The sequence below is a fragment of the Lonchura striata genome, chromosome 35 (genome assembly GCF_050655825.1).
Source record: "Lonchura striata isolate lonStrDom1 chromosome 35, ASM5065582v1, whole genome shotgun sequence".
NCBI lineage: Eukaryota > Metazoa > Chordata > Aves > Passeriformes > Estrildidae > Lonchura > Lonchura striata.
In genome coordinates, this window is record NC_140737.1 from 3,734,960 (window position 1) to 3,751,746 (window position 16,787).

Consider the following 16,787-nt stretch of genomic DNA (forward strand, 5'->3'; position numbering starts at 1 on the left):
CATTAAGCACAGGGAAACGGCAAGGATTCATTTGTCACGTGTGCATGGGAAAGGCAGAAAGGTCAGAACGAGGAAGACTTATTTTACTTCTTCATTTTGGAGATCCCTCCCCAAAATGGACCCCCGAGTCATTTCAGGGAACAGAACCACACATGCTTAATTGCCTTTTTGCCAATTAGCATGTGAAGCGGAGCAGAGGAAGTGACAGGGATATGAATATGCATTCATATTTTGTGTATTCAAGACTTCTGTAAATAAAAAAGCTTTGTAATACCTGTGATTTTTGCAGTGTGTATTAGGGAATTATCCCACGTACTGCCTGGCTGTCTCAATAAACATACACTTTCTAACTTTAAACACTTAGAGAGTTTTTGTCTGTCTCAGTTGGAGATCAATATTAGATCGATATTCACATTTTAGGAAATATGCACATCTGGCAGCTCTCCAGGGCTCTCCCCTCTGCTGGGAGCTGTGGCTGGAGCTCTGGGGGCCAGCAGAGCTTTCCTGCACAGGCTGCTCCTCTGAAGGCAGAGCAGTGTCAGCCTGCAGAGCACAGCTGGGACACACTTGGTCCTTCTGGAGTGCCCAAAGGGATGCAAGGAGGGCAGCGGTGTCTGTCAGAGCAGGACATGCTGGCTTGCTCTTCACATCTAAAAGTGTGAATGCATCAGTGCTGGAGACTGAGGCCCAATTTATCTTCACCCCAGCCTCAGACAGGAACACTATTTAGCAGTTTTTCCATCCCGCCTTTCATCTTCAAAGGGTACCTCAAGGCCTAATTAGGGAGAGATTCTGCTTGGGCTCAATTTGGGGCTTTAGTTCCACTTCAGCTGTCCACAGAGAGAGAGGGAGAGAAATGAGAAGATGAATGTCCAGGGCAAAGCTCTCTCCTAAACCCTGCAGTTGTTTGGGTCTGGGGTCAGTGACAGCCTGTGACAGGGATCACCTGAGCAATGGATGTGTGTGTTTGCTTTGTTGTGCAATCCCAAACAAAGCAGCTGCATCTGAAATCATGGCCAAATCCCATAGAATTGCTAAAGGGTTACTGGCTGTTTTGCTCTGTTTTCACAGAACCAGAATTACCTCCTGCTTGCAAAATGTGTTTGAATAATAATGAGAGTGTTGAGGCCATTTGAGAAGACTGTAGGTGCATAGAAGGTGGTTAGAGCTTGGAGGCTGACAGCTGAGGGGCCATTTCTGCAGGGCTTGCAAGGCCAAATGTCTCTGGCCGTGTGTCCTGTAAGCAGCCCCAGCGAGCAGAGCAATGGGCTGTGGGAGTGGCCCTTGCTGAGCTCTGGTGCCCATCCCAGGGCAGTTTGGCACAGCCCGGCTCCGTCGCTCCAAAAAGCCTCGCCCCGTGTTGGCTGTGGCCTCCTGCCACAGACTCCTCCAGTTAAAGGTCTGCAATGTCCCCTCAGGTGGCCATAAAGAAAATGAGTCTCAGAGGGCAGAACGGGGAACGCGCTGTGAATGAGCTCCTGCTCCTGAAGGACAAGAAGAACCCCAACATTGTCAACTCTTTGGACAGGTGAGTGCTCCAGGCCTCACCCCGTGCACGGGCCCTGCCTTTACCTTTCCTGGCACCCGTAGTCTGTAGCCTGTTTTGAAAATGCCTGACCCAGCCGTATCTTCCCAAAACAACAGCCTGGCAGTTCGCTCCCTCCGTGTGCTTTGGTTACTTTGGTTTGTTTTTTCCTTCAAGTTGACCCCGTTTTCTGTGTCTTACAACAAGTGCTGATAAACCACAGCAGAAATTATTTCCCTTGGCTTCTTCTTCCCAGCCCTTTTCTATTGCTGCAGATGCCAGGAAAACCAGGGCCTTGTTTCCAGAAATGCCTCATTTGCCCATTTTTCACTGGCCTTGCCTGTTTCTGAAGGGACTTTCTGAAAGGTTTCTGATTGCTTTTGTCCCAAGTGCTGCACGGCCTCCTCCCCTGGATAACCCTGGGGGTTGTGGTGCCTTGTTCTGCAGGGAATGGTGGAACTGATGAGCTCAGAAGCTGAACCAGCTGGGGGCCAGTGTTGTGGTTCCACACTGATCTGGGCTGTTGCTAAACTGCATTTTTCACCTGCTTGCCATCTAAGGCCTCTCCTTTCTCACAGGGGTCTCCTCCTTTAGACTGTGCAGATTCCAAGGACTCTGCAGCCTGGCAGGAATGTCTCTCCATCGGATTCTGTCCTCATGGACAAGTGACCTGGAAACAAAACTCCACTCCAGGCTTTTCCATGGGGGAATTGAGCACTGCACATTCGTCTCCATGTCACTGCTTTTCTCTTCCAGCTTCCTTGTTGACGGAGATCTCTGGCTGGTGATGGAATACATGGATGGAGGAACTTTGCAGGACGTTGTCAGACAGACACGCATGGCTGAAGGAGAGATGGCAGCTGTCAGTCGGGAGGTGAGGGATCCTGCCTGTGGCTGCCACGGCTTGGACACGATGGTCCTTCCACAGAGGCATGAGAACAGGAGTGGCTCCATGCTCAGGGCTCTGTTTCTCTGTTGTTTTTATGAGCTGGAGAAGAAAGAGCCTCTGCAGTGAACGGCCTGCCAGCATCGCTGCACTTCTGCTCTGTTCTTGCTCTCTTTCCTGCTGTTGTGGCACTCTCTGTCTGTTCTGGATTTGATGTGCTGTTCTCAGCTTTGCCCTGAACCGTTTGCCTGGAGCCTGTCTGCTCTGCACTCCTGGCCTGTCACAGCAAAGCTGCTGCTGGCAGAATTCCGACCTGTCCTTTCTTGTGTGATAGATTCCAGCCATTGGTTTTTGTTCTGGTGTTTCTTGTTCTCTCTCAGTGCCTGCAGGGCCTGGATTTCCTCCATGCGAACCGGGTGATCCACAGAGATCTGAAGAGCTCCAACATCCTCCTGGGCACGGCCGGCTCTGTCAAGCTGGGTGGGTGTTCCTGGCCAGGCACGGCGCTCCCGGGTGCGGCTGTGGGGCTGCTTCCCAGTGCCGGCCAGAGCCCCACAAGGGCTGCTGGGGGCACTGCCCGGCCTCTGCTGCCAGCTGAGAGCGGCTGCCCCTGCAGAGAGCTCCGGAGAGCAGCAGGGTGCCAGGGGTGGCTTTGCTCTGGGTATGGCCCTGCCAGAGGGGCAGGAGTTGGAATCTAAAGCTTCAAGGGAATCAGTAAAAGCCACTTCACAAAAGCTGAGGGTTTCTTTAAGGGTCCAGTTCCACCTTCCCTTGGCTACAGCCCTGAGCACTTTTCCAGCTGACTTCACTATGCATTCTCAGACTGAGAGTGGGGCGTCTTGGTGCTTGGTTTCCTCATTCCAGCTGCCTTTGACAGTGTTTGTTTCTGTCCTCAGCTGATTTTGGCCTCTGTGCTCAGCTCAGCTCTGAGCAGGACCAGCGCAGCTCCATGGTGGGCACTGCTCACTGGATGGCCCCAGAAGTTGTGACCAGTTCTCCTTATGGCCCCAAGGTGGACATCTGGTCCTTTGGCATTGTGACCATCGAGATGGTGGAAGGAGAACCTCCTTACTTCAAGGAAACGAGGGCCATGGTAAGAGGCAAATTCTCCAGGGGCTGCAGAGCCCTGTGAGCACAGGGTGACCCTGCACTGGGAGCAGCAGCTGGAGGTTTCTGCACCTGGGGAAGGGAATTCCCAGAGCACTCGAGTCTCAACACAAACAAATATTCTGCAGTCTCCAGCAACAATTTGCTTTGGGATTTATGCTGTTCCAGCTCTTCTGTCTGTGAGGATGACCTGAAAATGTGAAGCAAGTGCATCAGCTCTTTCCAATGGCTGTGGCAGCACCAGGGTTTGGGTTTTTTGGTTGGCATAGGAAAATGAGCTGTGAGCAGCATCTCTGCCAGGGAGGAAAGTGCCCCTGGAGGTGGTCCTGATAACCCGGGGTCGCTGTGAGCACCTGTGGGTGGGAAGGAAGCTGGCAGAGTGCTGAGGTTGCTTTTCCTGCAGGCTCGCGCTCTGATCCGGCACAACGGGACCCCGCAGCTGCAGGAGCCCCGGCGCCTGTCGGCTCTGCTGCGGGACTTCCTCGAGTGCAGCCTGGAGCCGGACGAGGAGCAGCGCTGGTCTGCCCAGGAGCTGCTGCAGGTGAATGCCGAGCGGCCGAGGGGAAGCAGCAGCGCCAGGGAGGGGTTTTCTGCTGGGGCCCCTCCGATAGTCTCCAGCCTCGCTGCATTCCACACGCAAAGCAAGCAGAATCCTCGCCGGGTTTGGCTTGGCAGGGTCCTTTCGAGGGCATCTGCCCCTGGTGCCCCACAAGGAGCAGGGCCATCTTCAGGCAGGTCAGGTGCTCAGAGCCCTGCCTGGCCTGAGCTTGGATGTTCCCAGGGAGGAGGCACCTCCCACATCCCTTGGGCACCTTCTGTCAGTGTTTCCCCACTCCTGGCAAAAAGATTCTGCCTTTGATCTAACCTGAGCCTGCTTCCCTCTCCTGAGTTTCAGACCATTTCCCTTTGTTCTGTTGCAACAGAGCCTGTGAGGAAGTTGGCTCTGGACAGTAACAGTTCATATCTTTCTTTTTTATTTTTTGGGCAGCACCCATTTTTATCATCAGCCAAGCCTCTCTCCAGCCTGACCCCTCTGATCACCGCAGCAAAGCAACTGAGGGAGCAGCGGAGGAGATGAAGCACTTGAGGACAGCTTTTAGTTACAGTAGTTAGTGAGGACAACTAATTAGTGATGGTAGTTAGCAGTGCTAGTTGGTTATGGTAGTTAGGACAGCCTGTTTGTTACGGCTCTTATGACAGCCTGTTTGGTATGGCAGTTTTTTGAATAAAAACTCTCTTAAACCTCAACTCCCTTGAGGTGTCCCTTCCTCCTCCCTCTGTGACTCGGCTGCCCGGAGCAATGTGAGGGGAGAGCGGGCCCAGCCTGGCCCAGAGCTGAGCCCCAGCAGAGCCCTGGCAGAGCCCAGAGCAGCCTCGGATCTGCAGAGTCAGCCTGGGAGGAGGCGCTCGGAGCCTTCTGGGCTGCACCCGACTCTTGGTTACAAACTGCGTGTGCTGGAAAATGCCACCGGCTCTGCCAGAGGGCAGAAGGGGCCCGGGGAAGGCCCCAGGGCTCCCTGCAAGGGAAACACCTGCCCTGGGTTTGTTATAGAGAACTATGTAGTTGGTGGCTTTTGCTCTTATGTCTTGACTTCTGCAACTTATTCTTAATCACAACGATTTTGATACAGAACAGCTTGTAATCACTTTTAACTGCTTTTGCTGTAATATAATTTGTCAGCTTTTTGTGGCCAATGCCCTGGCCCCTGTGTAGCTCATATCCTCAGAACATCATTCTTGGATGATAGTTTAGTTTGTGCACAGTGTGAAAAACATACATACTACTTTTGGCTTTTGCAAAATATTGAAGTGGATGCTATGTGTTGTGCATTAGAATGTTAACTTTTGCAGAAGTAGCTGTAGTTGTGAAATAATAACTAATGCTTTTATTTTTGTAACTAACTGACAGTAATAACTCAGAGATATTTGTGAAACAGCCAGTGTTGATTTAAAGTACTTGTGGAAGTAGCTAAAACCGTCTGCATGGCCAGATAACATTTAAGGAACGGGTGTGATGAGGACCCTGCCGCTGACCCTTCGACTGGAAGGAACTGTCTCCTGCTGATGTGGAAACCCAGGTGTCCCAGGGTGAGGTTCTGGTGTTTGTATCCCCAATCGTGGGTTCTGTTCATGTTTGATATTCTGTTCTGTGCTCTCAGAACTGACTCTGAAAGTGAAGGTTTGTTTTGTCTTGTTATCAGCCGGCTCACCTCCCCCCATGGTCTGTTCTCTACAAGAGGCTTGTGCGGGCTGGCTTGGCTTGCTTTTGCTGGCTTTGTTTGCTTGCTCTTGCTTCCGCTCCTGCCTTTGCTTTTTCCTGTTAGTTAGTTTACCTAGGCATTCCAATTTTTTCCCTGGACTGTTTCTTTCCCTTTCCCTTTCCTGAATACCATCCAACCTGCTCTGGACTGGGACCTGGGAACCCCGAGGAGCACCGGGAGCCTGCGCTCTGTGATCTGCAGCAGCCATCCCCAGTGCCCAGAGCAATCCCCAGCGCCCAGACCCGGGCGACCACCCCCAGGAGAGACTTCCTGGATTTGTCATCTCTTCAGAGTGGTGAAAGAGTTTTGTTGTCATCTGGTGTTGTTCATTTTTTTTAGTGCTGGGGATTGTTTTGTTAGTTAAATAAACAGGTTCTTTTCCACTTCTCTCAGAGAAAGTTCTTCCCAAATCAGGTGGGTGGGGAGGAGCCGTGGGGGTTTGTTTTCTGGGGGCTCCTTCCAGAGGAGGATTTGGGGGATTTGCATTCCAAGAGCACTCAGGGTTGCGTGTTGAGGTTATGCCCAAGGGGATCTGGGGTTGGACAACACAGCTGGACTGAAGGTTAAAAATGTCCAAGGGGATCTGGGGTTGGAAAACAGTAACACCTAAAATTCTGCTGGGTTGAGAGACATCCAGGATTAAACCTGCTGGGTTGATGGATTAACATTCCATGAGCACTCAGGGTGTAGATATGTAATGTAGACTGTTTGAAAGTAAAAGGTACCTTGTATGTGAAAGTGAGTGAAAAATAAAAGTGAGTAAATGTAGATGAATGGAAGTATATATAATGTAGATTGTTCATTCTGAGCTTTACTTTATCTCCTTGGAGGCAGGTGGATTGTGTTGAATAGTATATTGAGAGAAAGGACTTTTTGAGTAGTTGAAAGAACGTGGTATTCAGGTTGTTAGAGAAAGTGGGAAACAGAGGCAGAGGACTTGTGAAGAAACGTGAGGAATGGACTATCACATCTAAAATGGACAACACCAAAACACACCAAAGGAGTGTTGAAAAGGACTTGCCTAGAAAAATCAGCAAAAAGGAGTGACAAGGGAAACAGAGGGCAAGCCTGGATTGAGCACTGTACTCACCAGTGAGAAGATCACACGTACCTGCTGTGGGCAGCAACCCCACAGGCAGGGGAGGTGGGGGTATAAGCCATGCCAGACCTCTGTCATTCCTGTTTCTGTCTCCCATTTGTTGTCTTTTCCCTTCTGAGATACAAGCAAGATCATGTCACAAATGCTACAGAAAGTATTACATGGAAAGAAACCAAAGTTCCTTTTTGGTACACACACCCATGTCAACAGCCACAGACCCACCCAAATTGAGTACCTGCAGGCAAAAAGGGGAAAAACTGCAGTGTACTAGAATAGGTTGGCTTTAGACTGTTTATTGGCTAATGAACGGGGTGTTTATGGAAAGTTTAATATATCAGACTGTTGAAAATAGATGACAATGGGGAGGTCATCCTAGAAAAAAACAACCCAGACACCAATCCAAAAATGGGAAAACAGTGTTAAAAACTAACTGGTGGGGTAATGTATTGAGGATGGGATGGTGGAAGAAATGGGGATTCTTCCTTTTATGTGTTACAACTGTTATAAATGAAAATTTGTCCAGCCAAATTAATATGAAAAAATAAAATATTTATTTTGCAATCAAATTCTATCTAGGCCAGCCACAAGGAAAGAACAGAGCCGAGCCCGGGGTCGGCCCTGGGTGTTCAACAAAGAGGTCAGCCTCAGCAGAGGTTTTCCTCTAAGCCCACACACCTCCATCCTGGCACAAGCAGTTTTTATAGGGAAAATTCTGCCTGAGGCCAAGATTTCAGCAGTCAGTCTTTTCTTCCATTAAGAGTCCACATGTTAATAAGATTTTCTGCTTTGGTGATGAGGGAGAACAGTGTCTGGAGTTTGTTGAATCCCTTGATGAAATTTACGGGAGGGAACGCTGCATTCACCTGTGTCTGCCCAAGGATTTCCATGATATCCATCTCGGGTCCTTCAGGCAAGGATCAGCACCGGGGGTTCCTGTATCTCCCCAGCCATGGCCCGTCTCCTGGGGAGCCGCACCTTCTTACTTGTAAATCAGTTTCCAATATACACCCGGTCTCACCTGCGAGGGAGGGGGGGAATCCTAATACAAACGTGTAGAGTGTTAGAGTGTTCTAACAAATCTAACAAATATTCAATATCACATATATCATATTAGAAATGGCACCAATTATATCTGCTGCATATAACAGTATGGTAAATGTAGCTTTGTAGATAAAATGAAGCTTTAGTAGTTAAAAAAGAAACTATGTATGTGTGTGTGGGGGGGGTGTTTAAGGAATGAGATACTCGTTTCAAGGAACACGCAAATCCTCCAGAGAAGAGCAATTTATGGTTTTCTTATTAGAAGAAGCTGATTTCTTCATGCCTGGCTCAGACTTGAAGACCCCGTGGGAATTAAAGAAAGCAGTTGACATACAAGAGACAAGAGTTTTTTGTTTCAAATAGAATGTATGTATAACCATAAAGGATATATGAATATGCAACAGTGTATTGTTTTAGGGGTGATTCCTTCATTCACAAGGTACATTCCTCTTGGCTTAAGTGCCTGAGAGCATCTGGACCTCAGATATTCTTTCCTTTTTATTGTCTTGTAATTGTCCTAACTCTAAATTTTTATCAGTCTAATTCTATTCCTATTTTTTTCACCATTTTATTATTAGTAAACTTTTAAAATTCTAAAAACCAAATGATCAGCATTTTTCACAAATTCCTATCAGGAGACAGAGAAACCATTTATCATTTCTAAGGCATCATTAGATTACAAGCTGTCCTCGGAATAAGAACCAACGAGACAGCTCCAGCTCCTGACCTTCCTGCCGACCAAGCCACTGAAATGAGGAACACATTTCACCAGGAGATGGGATCAGGTTATCTGTTAGCAGAAAAAGGAGGAGTTTGTGGAAAACTAAATTACTCAAACTGCTGTTGGCAAAGAGATGACAAGGGGAAAGTGTTGAAAAAGATAAAAAAGGAAATAGGAAAGCAGTTTATGTATTGGTCCAAGCATGTAAAGGATGGGAATGGGACACACTGTCGTGGCTCCCCAGCAGACCAGGGGTTAAACGTTGGGACTCTCCTGGATTTTCCCCGGAAAGGGCCCATCTCTGCACCAAGCTACCTTTTTTCATTTGTAAATTAGGTCTTTCTTTCTCTGCCAACTGTGGTGTCTCCAGCCCCGGCTGCAGCCACTGGTCATTTAAAACTTAAAGAATCTTTTTCTACAAGCACAACTGACTTGATGTATATTTTTCATAAGCACGAATTATTCCATAACATATATTACAATGAGACCGCAGAGATCCCCTGCAGGTCCGTGGGGGTGCAGAGATCCCCTGCAGGTCCGTGGGGATGCAGAGATCCCCATGCAGGTCCATGGGGATGCAGAGATCCCCTGCAGCCCCTGCAGGAGCCGGGCTGGAGCTCGGCGATGCCTGAGAGGAGGCTGTGAGCCCGCGGGCAGAGGGGCCCCGCTGGAGCAGCCTGTCCTGGCAGGACTGAGCCCGTGGCACAGTGACCCACGCTGCAGCACTCGGAGGGGGCTGTGCCCAGGGGATGGACTCCGCTCCGAGATGTTCCTGGAGAAGTCTCGGCCGGGAGAGAGCGCAGGGTGCAGCAGGGAACGACTCCTGTCCCTGAGCAGAGGGAGAAGCCCCGGGGGATGAGCTGAGCATGGCCCCATTCCCTGTCTCCTGCCCTGCCGGGGGAGGAGGTGCAGCTGGGAGCAGGGAGGCGTGGGGAAAGCTGCATTTAAGGCTCTGCACTGACTTCTCCTTCTCCTGCTCTGAGTCTTTGGAGTTTTCTGACAGAAATCTCTCCCCTGCCCCACCCACCCACAGGGCTTGGGGCAGGTTTCCCTTTTTGGGGGAAATCAAAGCGAAGCACTGATGCGCTAACGAGGGGCAGGAGAAGTGAGGCTCCTGGGCTTCCCGCAGAGGCGGAGGCACGGGAGGCGCAGGGCCGGGAAAGCCGTGGCGGGAGGCGCGGAGAAGTTTGTTTGTGTGGGCAGCTCAATCCCGGCTCGGGCCCGGGCCCGTGCCGGGGCTGTTCCTCATCTCCGGCTTTCCCCTCACGCAGCCCGGGGGCGCCGAGAGCGCGGGGCGAGGCGGGGCCGTGCGCAGAGCCCGCCCCGAGCTCGCTGCCATTGGCCGCCGGTGCCGTCAGTCGCGGTTGCGGCGCGCTGATTGGTGGGAGCGGGGCGCGGCGCGGCCCCGGCGGCGGGCTGAGGGCGGCCGTGGCCGCGCAGCGCCGCCATTGGCCGAGCGGCTGTGCGGGCCCGGCAGCGGCGGCAGCGGCCGGAGCGCGGTGAGGCGGCGGCGGCGGAGCTCGGAGGCGGCCCCGGCGCAGGTGGGAGCCGCGCTGGGCTCTGCGGGGGCTCGGGGCCGGCTGCGGGCGGAGGGGGCGGCAGGGGGCTCCGGCGGCTCGCCGGTGCCGTGTCCGGCCCGTGCCGGCCCCGGGCTGAGGGCGCTGCGGGAGCGGCTGCCCGCGGTCTCCTTCCCGCCGGGGCCGGGCAGGAGCCGCTGCCGGAGCAGCGCTGGCTCGGCCCGGCTGCTGTGGGTAGGACAGAGGGGCTGCCCCGCGGCCGGGAGCGGGCGGGGAAATTCCCGTCGCCGGAGGTTCGTGTGCCCGGCGGAGAGCGAGGAGTCCTGTCAAAGTGACTTTATTGCCGAGCAGGGGCAGAGGCCGTGGGGCATTTGCCGTGCGCTCTCTGCCGTGGCTGTAGTCCGCAGCCTCCTTTTTATCTTCATTTTCCCGGCCGCATCTCCCTCTGCCTTTGCCCACCGGCTGAGTTCCTTGGAAGGTTCCGACTTCCCGATGCGCCTGGAGCCTGTCCTCGTTAATGTGCACCCTCCTTTTGTGTAACAGCCGATATTCATGGCTCTGTTAAGTCTTTGTTCTTCTCCTCGAAGTTCGGGAATGTAGCGGGACTTTGAGCAGCTGTCTGGGTCAACTTGTAACAATTAATTGAACTGATGGTTTCTCCCCTTATCTACAAGTGCCCGGCCCTATCTCCAGGCAGATTCACTCCTTGACTCTGTTTTGTCCTTCCCGGGTCCTCTTTGGTTTTGGGATTATTCTCGGTGCCCTCATTCCCTGTCCTTTTGTAGCCGTTTGTGGATCAGGAGGCCTGGCTGCCACCTGCATGCCCTGGCTCAGCTGCTGGATGAGCTGCACTGCCAAGGTGTGGAGCATGGTAAAAAGATGAGAGTTGCTGCAGCACAGAAGAGGAGAAGCAGCATTCGTTTAACCCATGGTCTGCTGGGGAGCCGGGGAGCCGTGTCCCATTCCCATCCTTTCCGTGTTTGGACCAATACATAAACTGCTCTCCTATTTCCTTTGTTATCTTTTTTAGCAGTTTTCTCTTGTCATGTCTTTGCCAACAGCAGTTTGAGCCACTTTGTTTCCCCCAGACTCCTGTTTTTTCTGCTAACAGATAATCTGATCCGATCCCCTGGTGAAATGTTGTGTTTCTCATTTCAGTGGCTTGGTCGGCAGGAAGGTCAGGAGCTGGAGCTGTCTGGTTGGTTCTTATTCCGAGGACAGCTTGTAATTTAATGATGCCATTGAAATAATAAATGGGTTATCTGTGTCCTGATATGAATTGATTCAGGTCCCAGGGGGTGGCCCATGGTGTTGTAGGATATGTTCTGGTGGCCCTTCAATTCTTTTGCCCATTTTTGGGTGTTCCCTCCATCCGGGGCTGCGTCAATTGACTGCTTTTTTCTAATTACATCATCAAATACTTGAATTCCAGCTGATTTCCCTGAACTTGCTATAGCAACAACCCCAGTGCTCTGATACACCCTGTACAGCACAGACAGGGACAGCAGATGTTGCAGTGGGCAGAGGGATGATCTCCCCCTTATTTTAGTGAAGTTTTCACAACATTCTCCATTTGCTGTTTCCCTTTGCAGCTTCAGCCATTTCTGTTGCAGAGTCAGAGATCCTCAGCATGGGCTCTGCCTTCAGCTGAGCAGATTCCATCTGTGCAAGCAGGCAGAGCTTGGGGTGAGGGGCAGAGGGAATCAGCCAATTCCTGCCCCAGGCAAGAAGAGCCAGGTACATTGTCTCCACTTTGCCCCAGCAGTGTTAATTTGCATTTCTGAAGCTCCTTCTGGGTGCCTGGAATGCAGCTTCTCTTCCAGAGGAGCTTCAGCAGCCTCACGTGTGCCCCCCCCACAACCTGCCGCTTTATTTTTTTTTCCTTCAAATAATCCGTTTAGTATTTGTGACTTAAAGGGTCACCTTTAAATCTCTTCTAGTTTTGCAAAATGCTGCCTAAAGGTGAACGTTGAAAAACCCAGACCAAAATTTTGGTATCTCTTACAGAAACATACACAAAAAAATTCCAAGGCAATTCAGTTCTTTTCTACTTCTCCTTGGAGTAAAAATTCATTCTCACATCCCTGACCCAAACATAACTGGCAATATTGAAGTGGGATTATTACAAAAAAAATACTCTAATTCTCTAAACTTTGCATTGGAACTGCAGGAAAAAGAAAAACTCCACCAATAGGTTTAGTGTTAGAGTCAAGGCATTCCTTGATTCTGGCCAGGATGTGCAACAGAAATCATTCCATCCCCACACAGCCCGGGTGTGCAAAGAAAATTGTTCCATGACACGTGGGTTTTAGATTTTTCCCAAACTTCATACAGTCTAAATGCATTGGTTTAATGTTCTGTAGTTTCGAGTTGTGCAGTTTTTAGTATTTGGTTTCCTGTTGGATCCGGATTTCTTTGCTTGTGCTGTTAATGAGGTGGGAAGTGCTGGATTTCCTTCTCAGCCTTTTGCAGACCAGGTGTCTGCAGCCCTGCCGGGGGCAGTGTCTGGGGTAGGTGTTGGTTGCTGTTTGCTGCTGGGGTTGATGTTTTGCTGCTGGTCGTTATCTTTGTGGGTATCTTTCGGGCCATTCCCAGTGTGTTGAGGTGTTAAACTCATCTCCACTGAGTGGTGTGACATCCCTTAACAAAACCTTTAACATTTCTTTCCCCAAGGCCAAGGCAAAGCAAGCCTGAGTAGAGAAATCAAAGGTTAACAATGTTCAAGTCTATGAGCTGGTCTATTTTCCATGGATGCAGTGGCAGGCAGGGCAGTGTGTGAGTGTGAGTGAGAGCCAGAGTGGAATTGTCCCGGTGTGTCCCCAGCAGCTGTGGCAGTGCAGGCCCAGCGAGCACTGAAGCTGCAGCAGTGGCAGCAAGGGCTGGCCCCGGTGGCTGGAGCTGCCCAAGGAGGGTGGCCAGGCCGAGGATTTCAGCAGAGGAGGTGTGGGCAGGCCCAGGGCCTTGCCCCGCTGTGGAGCCCTGGCTGCTGCTGCGCTGCCTTCAGTGCAGGCTCAGGGGGGCCTCCCATCCTCCTGCTGCAGGCGGGAAGTGCAAATCTCCGGGGCTGCAGAGACCTGGAGCCCAGGCTGAGGGGTCCCCCCGTGTTCAGCTGTGCTGGCGGCTGTTTCTGGCCTCGGGGCCCCTTGGCATGGGCCACGCCACTTGGCCACCAGTGGTGCTGCTTTGCACTCCTTAGGCAGAGCCCATGTCCTGCTTGGATGTTGGCAGCAGCAAAGTGCCAAGGCAGGCTCTGTGCCAGCCCAGCTTCCTGGGGGAGAGATTGCACCAGAGACAGGATTCTGGCCACAGACTGCTTTAAATGTGCATCCCTTATCTCCACCCTGCACTAGGTGGAGAATTCCCAGGGTAAGGAATTCCCAAGATCAATTGCAAGGGAAATAATTGAATATCTGCCTTGGGTCTGGCCCTTCTTCTTGCCCAAGCCAATGGCAAAAGCCGTCCCCATGGCATCTTGGTCTCTATCCCCAGCTTCCAAAGGTGTTTCTTTCTTTCCCCATTCATTCTTTGTACCCAGCCTGAGCTCTGGGGTTGCCAAGAGGTTACGGAGGTCCCATTGTATTCCTAAAGCTGCCATAAGCCCCTGGAGGATCTTTCCTGTAAAATGAATTCTGCTCTCTGAGTCTGTTTCTTCCACAATCCCTTTTATTGGAATTATGTCTTATAAAAATACCTTAATAAGTGATCCAGTGGTTGCTGAGCAATCAGAATTGCTTTTGCCCCACTGTTAGGTGAGATGGTGTCTCCAGAAGATATTGAAGCCTTCCTGCTCAGGGCATTTCAGTGCCAGGCTCTTACAGGCACACACAGCTGTGCTGGTTGAGCTGACCATGGGGGTAACCTGTGCTTTGTCTGATTCCCTTTCCTCAATAACAGCGTGTCTTGGAACTCTTTTCCCTTCTACTGCCCTTGAAGAGCCATCCACAAAGACATTTTCTGCCTCAGGCCAGGCAATGTCTCCTGAGTCTCCCCCAGGCTGGGTCTGGAGCTGTGTCACTTGAATGCAGTGCTGGGTTTCTTCCCAGCCCCTCTGTGGGCTGTTCAAACAGGAGGCTGGGTTAAACCCTTCCCCTGTGCTCAGTTCTGAATCCTCCTGTGCCACTGAACAAGTTTCACACTGTAATAACCGAGCACTGCTCATCCATTGCAAGGCTCTTTTGGTGATCAAAGTTTGAACTTGATGGCAGACTGGAATAGTTTGAGATCCTGTTGTCATCAGGTTTTGGGCCTCGGTTCCCGGTGAAGCTGTGGCTGCACAATTCTGCAGGCAGTGAAGCCACTTTGGCCACTGGGTGAAACATTTTGGCCCAAGAATTCCTTTGGCATAGCCCTGTTGAACATTCACCTGCAATTCCAATTTCTTTTCTGAGTCTGGAAGAGCCCCAGCTGAGGCATCAATATTTTTGGTTCTTCATTTTCCCAAGTTTTGCTCACTTTCTCCTGTCCATACCACAGCATGGAGGCTGTGTGATGTTAAAAATTCCTACAATGTCCTGGCTGGAAAGAGAATCCTCAATCCAGGGTGTGTAATTCCCTGTTAATCCTCAGTATTGTCTCAGCTCCTTTTCGGTCCTGGGAAATGTTACTTCTGAGATTGCCCAGACCCTCTCTGGGTCAATCTACCCGGAATCTTCAGTCCCAGTGTTTACCAAATATTTAACCTCTTTCTGCATCATTAGCACTTCTTTTTCAGATACTCAAAAGGTATTTTTTAGATTGCAAATTGAGCTATTTCACAGGGGCTTTGTCTGCCACTTCTCCTTGTCCTCCTCATTGGAGCCATCTGATTCCCTGACTGGCAGGATAGGAGTGCTGTAGGGAGACATTCCTGGCTCCAAGAGCCCTGCCTTTAGCAGGGACTCCATACCAGGCTGAGCCCTTCCTTCCCTCCCCTGGAACAGGGTGTTGCTTTTAGACACCACTTGTCCTGGTTGCTTCCGAGTAACTTGGAGAGGCTCCACATCAAATTTTCCCCCTGGGGCTGCCCACACCTCTGGGTTCCCTTCAGCACAGGCCTTGCCAGACATTTGACACAAAGGTACAGCAGCAATAGCCTCTGTATCACCTTTTACAATATTAAAATGCCACCATCAAATTCCTTCCTGGTTCATAAAAATGACAGTAGGAAGAGAAATAAATTAGTTTATTTCAAACCTATCCCTCACAGCTCCTAATAGTGATTAAACAAATGATACCAGCTCAGCTTTCGCATCTATTCCCTTAATAATGAAAACATTCCTTTACAATTTTCCCCCCTTAGGTGTAAGATTCCGAGTGGATGGAGAGGCCCCTGTGTCCATCAGGAGAGGCCTCCTCTGGATGCAGACGCAGCCTGAATGTTCTGCAGGGCTCCAGTGTGGTGGGTCCCCGGTGGGATGGGAGCTCAGAGAGCCCTGCCAATCCATGTCCATGCAGGGGTGGACTTGCTCCTGCTGAGGGTGCTGCTGTCTGTGCTTGCAGTGTCCTTGTGGGCTGCAGCTGGAGCCCTGACTCCTTCCCAGGGGCTGTTTGGGTGGGCTCTGCCCTGGCCAGGAGGGCAATGCCTCTGCCAGGTGCTGTGGCCGACCCCGTCATGCCCTGGGTGCTGGGGCCCCCTTGGGCCCTGGGGTTGATCCCTCAGGGGCTGTGGGAACTCTGCCATGGCCTTTGCCTTCAGCTTGGCCTTTTGCTCATCCCTTCTTGCCTTCAGCTGCTGTGCCTTTGTGCCCAAGTGCTGCAGGGCCTTCTTGTGCCACTCCTGCAGCCCCGGTCACTGCCTGTGGGTGCTCATCCTCTGAGAGCTGCTGAGCTTTCTGCAAAACCTTTCCTTTCTGCAGGGACCCAAAGCAAATCCTGAACAGCAAATCCTGATCCTTCCATGCGCACTCTGCATTTCCCAGCTGTTCCTTTGTTTTCCCCCCTGTGCTCAGGGTCCCTGCCCAGCCCGTGTGGCAGAGCCGGTGCCTGTCCTGCCGCAGTGTCCAAAGGCGGCCCCCCCGGCGGGCAGGGCCGGCAGCTCCCCGGGGCCGGGCAGCGGCCGGGGCGTCCCGCAGCCTCCTGGGGGCCGGGGGCCACTGCCGGCCCTGCCCGGGGCTGGTGGGGTCAGGCAGCGCCCGGCGCTGAGCCCCGGCTGCCCCACAGCCCCGGCCCGGCCCCGCAGCTCCCCACAGGCCCCAGCCCGTGCTCCCGGTGCCGCACCTCTGCGCCCGGTGCTGCCGCTGCCAGCGCAGAGAAACCCCTGCCATCCTGACCTCCTGCTTTTCCTCTCCTGGAAACTGGGGATGGAAAGGATCTGGATCAGCTGGCAGATTGTGAGGATAAAACAGTGCTGGAAAACAAAACAATCCTGAGTATTTTTCTCTTCCTCCTCTTTTTCATCATCCTTTTTCTTACCACACAGATTCCTCCTGCTGCTTCTTGCCTGAACCATATTGCTGCACTCTCCTTCACCCAATCCCTTCCCAGCACACCAACATCATCCATCCCCTGTTGTCCAAATCCCTTCTCCACTTCCCTTGTTGCCTCCCTGGGTTTTCATGTCCTTAATTACCTCTGGGGGAATGTGTAAACTACCTCAACATTCTCCCAAGGGACCCTTCAGAGACATTTTGGGATCATCACCCCTTTGGCCAG

General features: G+C 51.7%; 2 protein-coding genes across 2 annotated transcripts in view; one reads left to right on the forward strand and one right to left on the reverse strand.

Annotated features, from left to right (window-relative positions):
• The window catches only part of LOC146764273 (uncharacterized), a 189,633-nt gene that overhangs the window by 74,356 nt on the left and 98,490 nt on the right, over positions 1 to 16,787 (reverse strand). The window lies entirely within an intron of this gene.
• Positions 1,330 to 4,788, forward strand: LOC144247653 (serine/threonine-protein kinase PAK 3-like). Its single transcript, XM_085565356.1, has 6 exons — positions 1,330 to 1,528; positions 2,282 to 2,399; positions 2,792 to 2,891; positions 3,308 to 3,504; positions 3,922 to 4,059; positions 4,507 to 4,788. The coding sequence occupies exons 1-6, from the start codon at positions 1,407 to 1,409 to the stop codon at positions 4,594 to 4,596; spliced, it is 765 nt and encodes a 254-aa protein (XP_085421482.1). The 5' UTR covers positions 1,330 to 1,406; the 3' UTR covers positions 4,597 to 4,788.